At 50.6% G+C, this 15,266-nt stretch overlaps 1 protein-coding gene across 1 annotated transcript; it reads right to left on the reverse strand.

Annotated features, from left to right (window-relative positions):
• Nucleotides 1–326: 326 nt before the first annotated feature.
• On the reverse strand, nucleotides 327–12,086 carry LOC118630567 (ral guanine nucleotide dissociation stimulator-like). Its single transcript, XM_036262429.1, has 6 exons — nucleotides 11,895–12,086; nucleotides 11,160–11,270; nucleotides 2,263–2,456; nucleotides 1,569–1,676; nucleotides 761–951; nucleotides 327–625 (listed from the first exon to the last, which is right to left on the reverse strand). Exons 1-6 carry the CDS (start codon nucleotides 12,084–12,086, stop codon nucleotides 327–329), a joined length of 1,095 nt encoding a protein of 364 aa, XP_036118322.1.
• Between the last annotated feature and the right edge of the window lie 3,180 nt (nucleotides 12,087–15,266).

Raw genomic sequence — 15,266 nt, forward strand, 5'->3', positions numbered from 1 at the left:
ACCCCTCTGGTCCAAATCCCCATTCAGGGCACATGCCCTGTGGCAGCCTCAGCCCTGGGCTGTTTTTCTGTCTTTCTTGTAGGTAAGTGCACATCAGGTGCCTAATCAGTGTGGAGGCCGCTGAGCCTCATGGGCACATGGGTGGGATCCCCAGGGCCCTGGCTGCACGCAGTGAGCACCCCTCCCACCTACCGGGCCAGGACCCGCCCAGCTTCCTGTCTGATCTGCCTCCTGGAATCTGCAGCCACTCTGAGCAGCTGGTGCTGTGCGTGTCCACCCCCACTGTCCACAGGTGGGCAGTGAGGCTTGTGGGTTGAGAAGGTTGCTCAGGACCCATGAATGGTCAGTGGGGGAGCTGCAATTTGGATCCAGATCACTAGAGTTTGGATCAGAACAGGCAGTTCGGGGCAGCTGAGGGCAGAGGGAAGGCCTGTCCCACCTCCCCCGACTCTCCCCAGAGCCCCACTGCTCACTGCGTCCATCACTGTCAGCTGCTCTGCCACCAGTATTGGAGGGAAGGTCAGGATGTTATGCTTCTCCTCCTTTATCAGGTGCTTAGTGGTCCCAGCCGGGGGGTGGTCCGCTGCTGGGCATCGAGCTGGCTTTGGGGGAGCCTCTGGAGCAGCTGAAGAGACAGTTCACACACAGGCCTGGCTTTCCTGTGCCCTCCCAGAGACGGAAAGATGCCACTGCCCCCAGGGGAACTGCGGCCCCTGAGCCCACCCACCCCGCCCGTCTTCCCAGACTGCAGGCCCCTCACCTTCCAGCTCTGCCTCCGTGGGCTCCAGATGCTCCAGCTCCACCCAGAGGCTGAGCACGTGGCCCAGCGGGTGTGAGGCAGGAAGGTGGCCCTGCACGAGGGCCTGCTTCAGGGTGAACCAGGGGAGAAGCAGGGGCTGGCCGACATATTGTATCTGGCCAGGCCAGGCTCCCGTCACAGAAGCTACGGCCCTGGGGGAGGCAGGAGGGCAGCGGGGTCAGAGTCCTGGTCTTTCCTCCCGCACGGCCCTCCCATGGCACCCTGCTTCAGACGGGGCCCGTATGCCTGCCCAGCCCATCCAGGGGTCAGCCCCATGCCATCCCCTGCCCCTGGGGCTGTCCTGGGAGTCGCAGGCCTGGTGACCCAGCAGGCTAACATGGAGTCTGTGTGAGTCTCCTCTTCCCCCGAGAGCTGTCCTGGAGGCCTGTGCACTGCCCACCCAGCCCTCTGTGCCCTGGGCACCTGGACTGAGGACTGAGACAGGGCTGTGAGCAGCCTGCTCCCCACGTCCTGTTCTGGGCCTGGCGATGGTGGTCAGGGGAGTGGGTGCAGAGAAAGCAGGCAGAGCAGGATGGTCTGTGGTGGGGATGAGACTTCTGGGGACAGCTCAGCCCAGCCTCCCCTCTGGTTATAGAGGCCAGGGAGCCCATCCACAGTGCTCTCTGACCCTGTCCTCCTGGAGTGGAAGCCACCAGACCTCAGCCCTCCCTTGGGAATCAGCAGATGTGTAAGATCAGGGTTCTGCCAGCCCCTGTCCATCCACAGCCCCTCATCCTGTTGACATAGGAGCCCTCCAAAGACCACTCACCTTTTCAATTGGTCCTGGAGTGTGTCACCCTGGTTGTTATATGACTGCATATTTCCAGATGTAGAGAACACCTGGATGGCATCATATCTGATGGAAGGTGGGCAGCACCTGCAAATGACGTCTAGTGTGACAGTCTGACTCACTGACTAGATCTGAGGCCCAGGTACTCTGTCTGCTTTGTTCCCTGAGTCAGGCTAAGTGTCTCCAAAGTGCCTGCTGGCAATAGGAGCTCAATGCACATTGTCCAGTCAGTGAACTCCAACCAGAATCATCCAATCGTTTGAGTGGGCCTGGGGCCCCTGTTGCCCCAGACATCCCTAATCTGGCCACACCAAGGACCAGGACAAGGACCAGCCAGGTGGAATCTCAAAGTGCTTGACATCATTTTCCAATGTGCCTTTCCAAACTCAGATGCCACAGGCCGCCGATGGGTGAGTCAGGGCACATGTCATGGGGAGAGAGAAGTCATTGCTGAGAATGGCCACACACGCCCAGCAGCCCTTTCTGCAGAGCCAGGCAGCAGGTCAGACCTGCCATGGCTTGTCCCCACAGTAGTCCCTGCAAGAACCCCATGAGGTTTATCCTCTATCGCCCACTTTTCAGGGGACAAATCGAGGCTCACAGAGATGTGGTGACATTTTCAGAACACAGGGCTAGCAGTGGACAGAATCACCACTAGGGGGCATGTGCTCACCTAGCAAACAGCTGGTCCAGGATCTGCTGGGTTCTGGAGAAGGCCGGGTGGATGGACATGAAGGTGGTGATGTGGGAAATTTTTCCACTCGGGAAAGCTGGTACCATGGACACCACCTTCTTCTCCAGTGTGCCTTCCTGGAGGGCACGTATCCTGCAGGCCTCAAGGAGGTTAAGAGTTAATTCGGCTGCACACTGGGTGGGACAAAAAGGGACATCCAGTCAGCGACATCACCATGAACCCAGGAGGATGGAGTCTGGAGCTCACCCTGAAACCGCCAACCCTCAGGACATGTGCAAGAGGAGGGACGGGTGTCCATGAGCAATGAGGTTCTAGGTTTTAAAAGGACCATTTAAGTTTGGTGAGTCAGGGATTTTTATACAATTATGACCTAGGTATGTTTTTAGCTGAGGAACAAAACACCTCCTGTATTAATAGTCTGTATGAAGGACATTGTCCAGTGAGGCGTCAGCAAACATCACCACTATGGAGATGTGAACCCAGAGGTTTAGGATGTCAGATGGCTGGTCAAGGTCATACAGGTCAGAACTGAGAACTGTCCTGATGATGTTCCCTCTGAGCTACCTGAGACTCATCTGTCCCGACATGGAGGGAGAGGGTCTGGGACCCTTGTCAATCGCCAGTTTAGAGAGAATGTACAAAATACACACACCTAGGAAAACCACTGATTTCAAAAACACACTTATTTCTCCTCCTTTTATATTAAAGGGCATTTTGAGACTCTCATTCTAGAGATCCTAGATTCCATGCCAATGCCTGGAGACTCCAGGCTGGAGAGAGCCGACCACCAGGCAGGGATCTGAGCAGATGACACAAGGAGGAGCAAATCCGCGTGGCTGGTGAAAAGGTGACGGGTGAGTCCAGGTGCCCCAGAGGCAATCGCCAATCAAGGAACTCTGATCGCCTTGGGCAGCTTGACGTCAGATTGGTAAACATTTCAATGAGTGAGAAATCCCCGGGCCTGGCAGGAGCAAGGCAGCAGCCACCACCAGAAAGTGCCGTTGGCGACCTCACTGCCACAGCCTCTGGATGTGGATCCGCCTGCAGCTGTGAGGACTGGACATGTGCATGTCTCCCACCAGCACTGGTGTCCATCTCCGGGGGACGGTGTATACTGTTGTGTGGATTGTGTCACCCTAATTCCATGACTTTGGAACGCTGGAACTTCAGAGTGTGATTGAATTTGAGTTTTAGTCTTTTTTTTCCCCATTTTTTGTACAGACAGAGTGGGAGGGAGAGAGAAAGAGGGAAACATCGATGTGAAAGGGACACATCAAGTGGCTACCACCCGCACGACCAACCAGGGCCGGGGACAAACTGCAACCGAGGTACATGCCCTTAGCGGGAACCGAACCCGGGTCTCTCCGGACCGCAGGCCGACACTCTAACCGCTGAGCCAAACTGGCCAGGGCTGAGTTTTAGTCTTTAAGCAAGTAACTAAGGTCATGGAATTCAGTGGTGTGGGTGTTAATCCGATATAACCGGTGTCCTTCGAAGAGGAGGGGTGGACACATGGAAGTGCAGAGGGCAGTCCATGTGACACAGATAGAAGATGGCCAGCTACGAGCCCAGGAGAGAGCCCTCAGGAGGAACCAGCCCTGCCGACACCCCATCTCCAAGTTCTAGCCTCCAGAATTGTGAGAAAATGAATGTCTGCTGTTCACACAGCCAGTGCGGGCCCACGTCACGGCAGCCTGAGCAAACACACACTCCCTTCGGACACACTCGGTGTCCCCGGCCGCCCTGCTGACATGGCACCTGGACTGCACCACGGCCAAGGTCCGGCGGCACTGAGAGGGGCATCGCTGTGGCAGACGCCCTCCGTGTTGGAGGAGGTCTGCAAGGACAGTGGAGCTGCCTCCACAGGACCCCTGGGCCTGCAGTGCAACAACGAAACAGCAACATGCAAATGTGCTCCTGGTCTGCTGGGAAGGAAACAACTATTTTCTCTATTATTCCTGCAAGTATTCCTGTAACCCAGGAGATCGACCACACTCAGACTCCATTTTTCAGTTTTTGGGGATGTTTTATTACCTGCGCAGGGACTGCAGCCAACCTACACAGAGGAGAACTGCAGCCCCGAGCTCAGGGGGAGGGTTGCTTATATAGGGCAGGGGTCACTCAAGAGTTTAGCAGAGCAAGCAAGCTGCGTGTACAGAAGCGGAGGCAGTTAGCGATAAGCAGGAGGGAACGGAGGGGGGAGGGAGCTGAGGCGAAAGGGAACTGGGTCAGCACACATCTGTCCTGCTATTCATTCCATTATCCAAATTTTAAAAACTAACAAATTCGAGACAGATATCAGCGGTCAGTCAGGTGCAATGCACACATGTTTAACAGTTACAGTTTTATGGGGTAAAGGGAGCTTCAGTTTCTCCCTATCAGTTTCTTTACAGAGCATGCAGGACACTCTGGCCTTGGGGCCGTTTCTGTCCTCCCTTTTCTTGAAGGATGTTGCTTTTCAAATTCCCAGTGAAGGTCAAACTCTAGTTAATTTTTATGGGGCTAAAGCCCTCTATAACATTCCCCATTGTTCGTCTTGCTGTCTCTGAGGTTGTTAATTAGGGCAGCTTAAAGACAAGTTGGATTCTAAGGACAGTGAGCTACAACATTCCCCCGTTTTCTTGAGAGTGGATCAAACCATTGATTCACAATTGTCATGGGGAGACAATCTCTAGTAGGATTGTGCTAAGACTCTAAGTTTTACTGATTAGACTCTCTCTCTGATGAAGGCTAGGAGTCTATTAAATTTAGGATGGGTTTACAAGTTATTCCAATTAATAATAACAGTAGGGGCCCTGCTATAGCTGAAATCAGGGATGTTTGCTATGGTGACTAATTCAATAAGTTTTCATAATAATTATGGGAGACCTGTTCTCCTTCTCTTAGTTTCTTTGTCTTAGAATTTGGATGCTCTGTCTGATTATACCTGAATGGTTGGCATAGAAATAGCAGGTTTCACCTAAGGCTGCATATAGACCCTCTTCTGGTTGACATTTCTTAAGATTTTAAAAAATGTTTTATTTCTAAGTACCCAGTTCTACTGGGGTCTAGATCTATAAAGATTCCCCTGTATAGTTATAATCAGAAAAATTAGAGTCCCGATAAACGTAAGAGTCTCATTTTAAGGGATCTGGAGAGGTCTGCACCGTTCATTCTGCTTTTTCTGCCTTCAACCAGGAATGATGCAGCTAGACCGGGATGCCGTTGACCTTGATAGCCGTTGGTGAAGGCAGGATGACAGTGTATGGTCCCTTCCAGGCCAGAGTTAGTCCTTGGATGGTGAATTTCTTTATTTGCATCGAGTCCCTGGCTGGAAAGGGTGCAGAGAGTCTGAGGTGGGCACAGGCAGGGCATCGCAGATGTGTTTATGGATGGCCTTCTGGGCAGACTGCAGGGCCTGTAAGAATTGTAAGAGGGCGAGGGGAGCAGAGTGGTCCAGTTTTCACCGGTTTCTAAAGTAAATTTGGTTAAGGTTTCCTTTAAGGTCCTGTTCATGCGCTCTACCTGCCTGGAACTCTGTGGGCAGTAAGCACAATGGAGCTTCTAATTTATATTTAATCCCTTAGAGATATCCTGTGATATCTTCGCTATCAAGGCGGGGTCATTGTCTGATCTAAGGGTCAGGAGTAGCCTAAACCTGTTACTCCCTTTATTGCATCCTAGACTATTATAATATTAGTAGGGGCAAGTTCTCCCCTCTCAGTGTCTTATCTTCTTCCCTTCCTGAGTAATCCTCTATTGTCCTGTCTTCCTGTAATATGTATGCCCCTATCTTTCTTCTTCCTATCTTTTTATTTTTTCTGCATAATCCTTCTTCAACTTACATAGACTCTCTGTGACTTTTCTAGTCCCTCCCCTGACATGAACCTGAGAGGTTGCTCAATCTATCTGCTGTCTGCATATCCCCTAGCCTTTTTCTTTTCCTCCCTATTTAGACCTATATATTCCTGCTTCCTTCTATCTTTTCCTTTTCCCTGTGACCTTATTGGAGTTTAGTAAGCTTGGTGTAACCTAAGAGGGTAGGCTGGTGCAGCTGGTTGACTAAAGTCCCACCTAGAGCCTCTGGGACCAACAATCTCCCAGCAGGCAGTGTCTATTATTCGTTGATTTTCTTTATGACTTGTTTCTGCTCAGTTAAGTCATTTTCTGACCCAGTGTAAGTAGGAGTCAGAGGTGAACTTGGGTTTGGTGTGGTAACTGATATCTGGAGAGGTCCTCACTAGTTTTAGGGCCACATGTTGATCTTCCTTATTTGCAGCATGGTTTCCCCTTGTCTCATCAGAGAGCCTGGATTAGGGCTATGAGTTCAGCCCATCAGGCTGAAGTTCCCCTACTTAATGACATGGTCCAGAGTTACTACTGTTGCCCCGGCATACCTGATATCTTCCTGGACATAGCTGCTCCCGTCTGTGAGCAATACCTCATCTGATGATGGCAGTGGGTCATCCCTGAGGTCTGGGCGGCTGTCTGCAGTGTCGATTGCCTCCAGGCCGTCCTGCAGAGGTTATTCCGGGTCATCATCTGGAGGCAGACTGGCAGGATTGATGGCCAACGTCTTGTGGAACTTGATGCGGGGTCTGGCTTGGAGTAGCAGTGGCCAGCAATTAAATGATCTCTGGAGGAGATCACGTCCGAGTAGGGGGTATGGGCACTCCGGCAGGAACAGAAACAAATGAGTTACAGTATTTTCCCCAAGGTCTATATTCCTCTTTGAAGTCCAGGGGTAGGTTAGGGCCCCATTGGCTCGGTCAAGACTGAGTCTGCTGCACCAGTGTCTATTAGGAAACTAACTAGTTTATCCCCTATTATTTAGTATTATTCTGGGTTTCAGAGGGCTCAGTTGGAAGGAGCCCTAGCCCTGTCATTTTCCTAAATTAAGTACAGCATTTTATTTTGTTTTTCTATACCTGACTTTGTCTTTGTCTTTTCTATTCCTAACTGGGACCTAGGCCTGTGGTCCTAACCCTTCCTTATATTTCCCTTCCTAGGATGACCCTATTCTATGTGCCCTGTTTCTCTTATGGCTGCTATTACTACCTTTGCTAATTCAGCCAATTGGGCCAATAGGCCTTACAGGGGAACACGGTGAAAAGTGTTCTAAGGAAGCCCTTCCCCCGACAGTATTTGGGTCCTACCGTGGGCAGAGGAATGGGAACATTTCCTCTGACCCCAGGTTTACAAAAGGACACAGGAAAGGGGAGCAATGTCTTAACATTGTTTACACGGGGCAGAGTGTTGTTGTTTTTTAACTCTCTAAGAGAATTTCGTATCCATGCCTGGGATCCCTAAAGTTCAGAGAAGCCTGTTGGAAACTAGTTGCTGTCAAACCCGCTGTGGACGAGCAGCCCGGGCTGGCATTTCAATGGTTAAACAGTTTGCCTGTGAGAATATTATTAAGCCTTGCAGAGAGGCATTGAGACCTCATCATAAAGAAGCTAGTATATCTGAACACATCTATATCTATTCAGATATTGGGTCCCCCTATACACAGGGGACACAGCAACTGAGGCTCTGAGAGAAGCCTGCCCTGCCGACAAGGCAGGGGAAAGCGGCAAAGAATCATCATCTTTTTTTATTCCTTTCTGTCAATTTTTATTTTCCATCATTCATAAATCTTAAATCTTTATTATTTTTATAATTTTCTTTTCATAAAGCCCTTCTCAGGTGGAGACCCAAGTACATTAGAGATATTATTTTATTCATGCTATAGTAACTATAGCTCAGATTTATTTATTTATTTATATGTGAGTACATTATCGTACCATGAAAGAAAAAACTTTTTTAGTTAAACTAAAAAGAGCCTGATCTTTAGGCCTCTGGGGCTCAATTATGTTCTTTCTTTAAATAATTCAAGCATGACTTTACAAAATATATTATAAGCCCCTTTAAAGTGAGGACTGTTTGCATAACCCACAGCATTAATAGAGACCCCCGTATAAGAGGCATCTGTGCATCTGCTAAGTGAACAAATAATCACTCTTAGTAGTGTGTATGCTCTTGCATTTGGAGTGTGTTGTCCTCTTATCTATATTTCAGTGAGGAAACAGACTGTGTTAAGCCATCTGCACTGATTTGATTCCTTTTATAAGGAGAGAACATAAATTTTTGAGGAATTCCAGGTCTTATTGGAATGACTCAAAACTAATTCCAGGTCAAGAAAAAGTTTCTTAAAATTCGAATCCTGGAAAGGTTGTCAAACATATTTGACCAAAAGATTATATAGTATTATATATATAATTAAATAGTATTCAATTATTTATTTAAAGTGACAATGACAAATGTTAAACATAAACATAGGTCAGTGAAACTTCAGTTCTTATGATTTAAAAATGGCTCTTTAAGGAATCAAGTACTTGATTAACATAACATAAAATTATTTCAATAACATATATATAACTTTTGCTTTCCAGGCAAATATTGGGAAAAAAAATGTTTTCCCCTTTTAATAGGCTGAAAAAGAACCAAATAAATTCTATATTAATTTATTTTATTTATAATTTCTCTCTAAGATTTCTCTTAACAAATTTTTTAACTTTTATAAACCTTTTTATCTAGTCAGAAATAACCAGTTTTAGAACAATTTTAAAAATATATACATTTCTATATCTTATATTTTCTTTTATTAAAATTATATAATTTCTTTTTAACCTAATCTGAACTTTTAACTTTTAGAAACATTGAATATTTTTTCTTTTTTTGACAAGTACAAATAATTAACATTCCTCTGATTAGCAAATATATTCATATTTTCAATAGACATTTTTTAATCAATAGATCATTAACAGATCTAAATTCATCTTCTAGCTTTTCTGTAATAAGAACCCAAAGTAGGCAAACTCAGTTTAATTGACATTTTTGTATACCTCAAGGGGGTCCTGAAGGATGGGATAGAATTTCCTCGGGGGCTGGGAGGAGTTAACTGTCCTTCAGGACAGGCAGAGGCATTGTTAACAAAACTTTTTTCCTTTCATTTGAACCTCCGGGCACTGACATTTCTAATCCAAATATTAATGTATACCTTTGATCAGGGTGGGGAACCCCGTACATAACGGACCTCACAGCAAACAAAAGTCTCAAGTCAAAAGACCCTTCGGATGGCTAATTAACTCGGAATGTTGGCCACTCCAACTCACAGAGGGTCCGGAGGACCCCAGGATCGGCTGGTGTTCTGTAGCCTTGGGATCTCCTGGAAAAGTCAGAAAAGTTAGCAAGAATGCATTCAAGGGGGGTACGGGGCGTTGATGGTCCTTGTCTCATCCTAGGGAAAGCAAAACAGTTAGAGCAGCAGAGAACACGGAACACAAATAGACAGACAACCGCAGTCAAAACACAAAATACTAATTTCAGAACAGACGCACCGAAAGTGCCAGACGCACCCGAAAGTGCCAGATGGAAACCCACCGGGTTTCCTGCACCCGAAAGTGCCAGATGCACCCGAAAGTGCCAGATGGAAACCCACCGGGTTTCCTGCACCCGAAAGTGCCAGATGCACCCGAAAGTGCCAGATGGAAACCCACCGGGTTTCCTGCACCCGAAAGTGCCAGATGCACCCGAAAGTGCCAGATGGAAACCCACCGGGTTTCCTGCACCCGAAAGTGCCAGATGCACCCGAAAGTGCCAGATGGAAACCCACCGGGTTTCCTGCACCCGAAAGTGCCAGACGCACCCGAAAGTGCCAGACGCACCCGAAAGTGCCAGATGGAAACCCACCGGGTTTCCTGCACCCGAAAGTGCCAGACGCACCCGAAAGTGCCAGATGCACCCGAAAGTGCCAGATTAAAACAGATTGGTACCAATTTCAGAACAGATGGAAACCCACCGGTTTCCAGGTCAGGAGTCGGCGTCCCGACCCTGAGGGGGAAGTGCGGTTGAGCGGTGTCCTGCCCGCAACAATCCCAGAACGCTCCGGAGCTACTGAACAGAAAACAGATGGAAGGGGAAATCCCTTACCCAGATCCTCGAGGCTGAAGTCTTAGTCCGAATTAGCCGAATCAAAGCCAGAACGTATGTAGGTGCGGAGGGCGAGGAGGCAGCCCTCCGCGTAGTCTGAGGAGGTTGACCCCACGGAAAAGGGGGACCTCGCGGCTGATCTCGCTGGGGCCTCCAAATGTTGTAACCCAGGAGATCGACCACACTCAGACTCCATTTTTCAGTTTTTGGGGATGTTTTATTACCTGCGCAGGGACTGCAGCCAACCTACACAGAGGAGAACTGCAGCCCCGAGCTCAGGGGGAGGGTTGCTTATATAGGGCAGGGGTCACTCAAGAGTTTAGCAGAGCAAGCAAGCTGCCTGTACAGAAGCGGAGGCAGTTAGCGATAAGCAGGAGGGAACGGAGGCGGGAGGGAGCTGAGGCGAAAGGGAACTGGGTGAACTGGGTCAGCATACATCTGTCCTGCTATTCATTCCATCATCCAAATTTTAAAAACTAACAAATTCGAGACAGATATCAGCGGTCAGTCAGTACAACATGCAATACACACATGTTGAACAGTTACAGTTTTATGGGGTAAAGGGAGCTTCAGTTTCTCCCTATCAGTTTCTTTACAGAGCATGCAGGACACTCTGGCCTTGGGGCCGTTTCTGTCCTCCCTTTTCTTGAAGGATGTTGCTTTTCAAATTCCTAGTGAAGGTCAAACTCTAGTTAATTTTTATGGGGCTAAAGCCCTCTATAACAGTACGTAAGGAGTGGCTTTCTACCCTCCTGTAGCTGAGGGAGGGTGTGGAGGTCCAGGTTCCTTGGTGCACGGGACTGTGGACACTCCGGAGGGAAGCCCTGGAGGTCCCCCAGGGAGTCCCCAGATTTGAGTCTGCGTTCTTGACCCTCTCTGGCATCTTGGGGGTTTGGGTGTGGAGACTGCCCTGGGCCAGCTCTCACCTCAGACTGGCACTGGCCGGCGTCGTTGGCCCGGTGCACCTGCACCCTGACCCGGTAGGTGGTGTAGTCGGGCCCGCGGGCCAGCACCTCAAGGATGTCCTCGCTGGAGCTCTGCAAAGACCAAGCCGGGTACTGAGGCAGGAGGATCGGGAAGCTTCCCCCCACCTCTGGTCCTGGGAAGTGGCAGACCTAGCAAACTGACACAGTCTGTGAGGACACAGTGAGGCTGATCCCAGCAGCCACGCTGAACTAGCAGCAGAACCAAATCATGTCAAGGTCAGCAGCACTGAAAGGCTGAGTCACTGAGGAAAACGACATTCTTCCTGGGCTGATATGGACATAAACTGGGCCACAGCTCCAGACCTGGCCCGCCTCCTACTTGCTCTGTGAGATGGCAAGTTGCAGAGACATGTATCCGATCCCTAATCCCTCCCCATTTCCCTTTGCTATGAAACACTCTATCAAGTGTGAGGGTGTGTAAGGCTTGGACACTGTCTGCAAGGACAGTCCAGCCGACTGCCCCACAGAATACTCGAGGCAGCTAGTTAAACAATGAAAACCAGCAAAATGCAAAGACAACAACATTTTTTTCTCTTTAATTCCAACAAATATGTAAAGACTGCATTTCTACCCCACCAGGAACCTGGTCAGGAGGATTGGAGGCACAGACTTCTTTGGGAGTGGGCCTGTGAAACCTTTAAGGCCCTTAGGGTCCTGGGTGTGGGCCAACCCTACCTCAGACCGGCTCTGGACGGGCTTCCTGGCCTGGTGCCCTCCTGTCTGGTACCGGTTGAAGGCGTAAGTGAACCCGTCAGCCAGCTCCTGCACGGACTCTGGGGCGGGCCTCTGCAAAGACAGGCCGGGAGGGTCAGGGGCCTTCATGGCCATTCCCATGGGGAGAGGTGCCCACTCCAATTTCCACGCCATGGATAAGGCACAGAGGGCTTCTGTAAAGACCTCCAAGCAGGGAGGGAAGGAGATGACACCTTGACCCCAATTAACAAGTGGGCAGATGGACTTGGCCCCAGCACTCGCCTTCCCTTCCTGCCAGCCGTGACCTGGGCAATGAACATGACAGACCCACCAGGCTTCCGACACCTAACAACCTGCTCCTGCCCAGGACGAGCGCCCCTCATCCCACGGTCTCCCGCATCACCCCCCAACAACCATACATACCGAGAACGAGGGGTAAGAGGTGAGGGGCGGCGTGGGTGGGACCCCAGTAGGGACCTGGCCTGGATGGGCCTGTCCTGGGCTGCCCTCAGTTACCTGAGGCTGCCTCGTGCCAGAGGACGAGGGCTGTTGGCGGTGGCGCCTGCGCCAATTTCTACAGCAAGAGAAACATCCCTCACTCCGGGTTTTCTTTAGCCCAGAGCCTCGGGAGCTCGGGAAGCAACAGAGAAACATCCTAGTCTCCTGACTGTCTCCAGTCAACTGAACTGGATGGGAGGTTGTCTCTAGAATGAGGGTGCCTGGTTACCACTTCTAATTTCAGTTGGGGATCTGTCACCAAGGAAGTGAGGTCACTCCTTCAAGGTTCCATGACCCGGGCCCCTTCCTCCAATCAGAGCCACTTAAAGCCCCCTCTGGGCTGTTGGCCACTCGGCCTTCTCCCCCAGGTCATCTCCACACCTATACACCATAACCTACCACAGCCTCCCCACAGCTCCTGGGACTGTCCCAGGTCCCCGGCTTGGAGAATTCTGAGTTCACACCTCCCTTTTCTTATCAGTTCTGTGCCCTGGGGAAGCCTTTGTTTCTCTAGAAGCTTCCCCTGTCTCCCCACCTGCACAGTGAGGTGAAGCTAGACACCATTTCCTAAGGACGTCATCAGGTGTGGAGGAGAGAAGCCTCTAACACCTGTGGGCAGGTGTCCCATGAATCTGATGCACAAACGTAGAGGTGGAAGGGTGACAAGAATGAGTGGACGTAGCACGAAATCCCAATCTAAACAGGCCTGGGGGCCAGCGTGGGATCTTGGGGAAGTCATTGCCCACCTTGGCCTCATTTTAGGTCTGCACCTTTAAGAGAATTAAAAATATAGGAAATTCAGATATTGTCATTCACTGGCCTAAAACCTTCCAGTGGTCTCTCTTTAAACTAGGAATCAGACCAAAGTGCCTCATGTTGGCCGTGTGGTGGAGCCTTCACAGAGGCTCTAGTGATCCGCCTCCTGGTGGGAACACCCTTGTGTGTCCGCCGAGAGCCTAGTAACTGCTTCTGAACAGCTGAGAATCAGCCCAGGTGAGGGATGTCAGGGCTGTCACTTCTCTCGTCCTCTCATTCTTGAGTCCCCTCCTTTCTCAGCCTCTATTTCACTTTCTGTGCGTGTGTCTGACTCTGTCTCTGTCATATCTCTGGACCGGGCAGAGCTGCGCCCATGCTCTGCGCCGCCCTATGCAGATGCCCCATAGGAGAGAGCCGAGGGGGAGCCCAGCCAACAGGCAGGAACGCGGGCTCTCGGGCCCAACTGCGTCCTGACGGAAACCAGGCGAGTGACCTCGAGGGGAAGCCTGTCCGTCGAGCCTCAGCTGAAACACATCTCCTGCTTCATGGAGACCTTGAGGCAGAGGCACCAGCCAAACCTGCCCAGATGCTTGCGCACAGAAGTTCTATGGTGTTCATGTCTGTACTTACAGGTGCAAGGTTAGAGAGCAGTGTTGTTTGTGCCTCAGTTTCCCCATCTGACACTCAGCAATAATAAAAAAATACCCTCCCTGAGGGTATGGAGAGGGTTAAAGAATTAATGTTTGAGCCCTGGCCAGTTTTGCTCCATGGTTAGAGCATCGGCCTTTGGACCAGAGAGTCCTGGGTTCGGTTCCAGCTAAGGACACGCACCTCGGTTGCAGTTTGTCCCTGGCCCGAGTTGGGGTCATGTGGGTGGCAACCACTTGATGTGTCTCTCTCACATCTGTTTCTCTCTCTTTCTTCCCCCTTTTCTCCCTTCCACTCTATCTGGAGATAAATTAAAAATAAATAAATAAAATAAGTGTCCTCGGGTGAGGATTAAAAAAAAGTGTTAATGTTTGAAAAATGGTGGGGACACCTGGCACATCACAAGGGCGGTGTGTACACGTTGTAAATCAGTCTGAAGATTCTCCCAGCGTCTGTAAGCGCCTGAGGGTGGGGACTAGCCCTGACCGCAGGTAGGAAGCCCTCCATACCCACGATGAAGGATGAGTGAGTGACACTTAGGAAGGCCTTGCAAACGTCCCCTCCTGCCCTGGCCTCACATCACCCATGTGAAGGGCTGGGGCAGCCCATAGGTCTGTGCGAGCCTGTCATGGTTTGAGGCCAGAACTTCTCAGGATCCTGGGGACTTCTAGAGAGTTGGGGCTTCCTGGGTGGGAGTGGAGGTGATGGTCAGGGTCAGCCAAGCCTTCACGGGGGCAGCAGGAGCACTGAGCTGAGGACAGAACCTGCCCCAGTGCTGGGCCTGGGAGCCAAGAAGGGGAGCAGACACTGCCCAGGAGGCTTGGAGGGAACAGCAGGGGCCAGGAGGAGACTCTCGGGTCCATTTCACCAGCTGTTCCTGCCGTGGAGAAGGCCCTGGGCTGAGATACTTGAATGACTCCTGTGAGTCTAGTAATCAACTTTTGTTTACAATTATACAAACACCTGGCAAATATTTGAACCAGTGGACCTTGTTGCTCAGTAAAGGCCGCAGGGCTGTCTGTGGGCCCGGATGAGGACCTCACCTCCCAGGTGCAGCTGGAGGTCTGTTCCTTGTTCCCAGAGCACAGTGGTGATCTGCCCGGTGACATCTGCCTCCCTCGGGGGAAAACCTCAGCCTCCAAGGGCGGGGCCAATGGGGCATTAGGAGGCAACTGCCAGCCACTCCACCCTCCCCAACTTAAAACTACCTGCTCCCACTAAATGCATGGACCCTGAGGAGAGACACTAGGCTAAGGAAAGGGAACCCATCACCAAAGGACAAATATAGATGACCCCACTCACGTGGCGTCCCTGGTGTCGTCCTATTCACAGAGATGGAAGCAGAAGGGTGGCTGCCAGGGGATGGGAGGAGGGGGATGGGAGTTCGTGTTCAGCTTTGCAAGACGGAGAGTCCTGGAGGAGGGGTGGGGCTGGTGTACAGCGTGTGAGGAC

This window comes from Molossus molossus, unplaced genomic scaffold (genome assembly GCF_014108415.1).
Source record: "Molossus molossus isolate mMolMol1 unplaced genomic scaffold, mMolMol1.p scaffold_m16_p_15, whole genome shotgun sequence".
NCBI lineage: Eukaryota > Metazoa > Chordata > Mammalia > Chiroptera > Molossidae > Molossus > Molossus molossus.

What these genes read in the sequence shown, in the direction of transcription:
- LOC118630567 (XM_036262429.1), bottom strand. Translation starts at nt 12,086, where the DNA reads ATGGCGTGGAAATTGGAGTGGGCACCTCTCCCCATGGGAATGGCCATG. An exon ending in CCGTCCAGAGCCGGTCTGAG is followed by an intron (nt 11,271 to 11,894) that starts GTAGGGTTGGCC and finishes TGGTCTTTGCAG; the next exon opens with AGCTCCAGCGAGGACATCCT. An exon ending in CTCCAGGACCAATTGAAAAG is followed by an intron (nt 952 to 1,568) that starts GTGAGTGGTCTT and finishes TGCCTCCCCCAG; the next exon opens with GGCCGTAGCTTCTGTGACGG.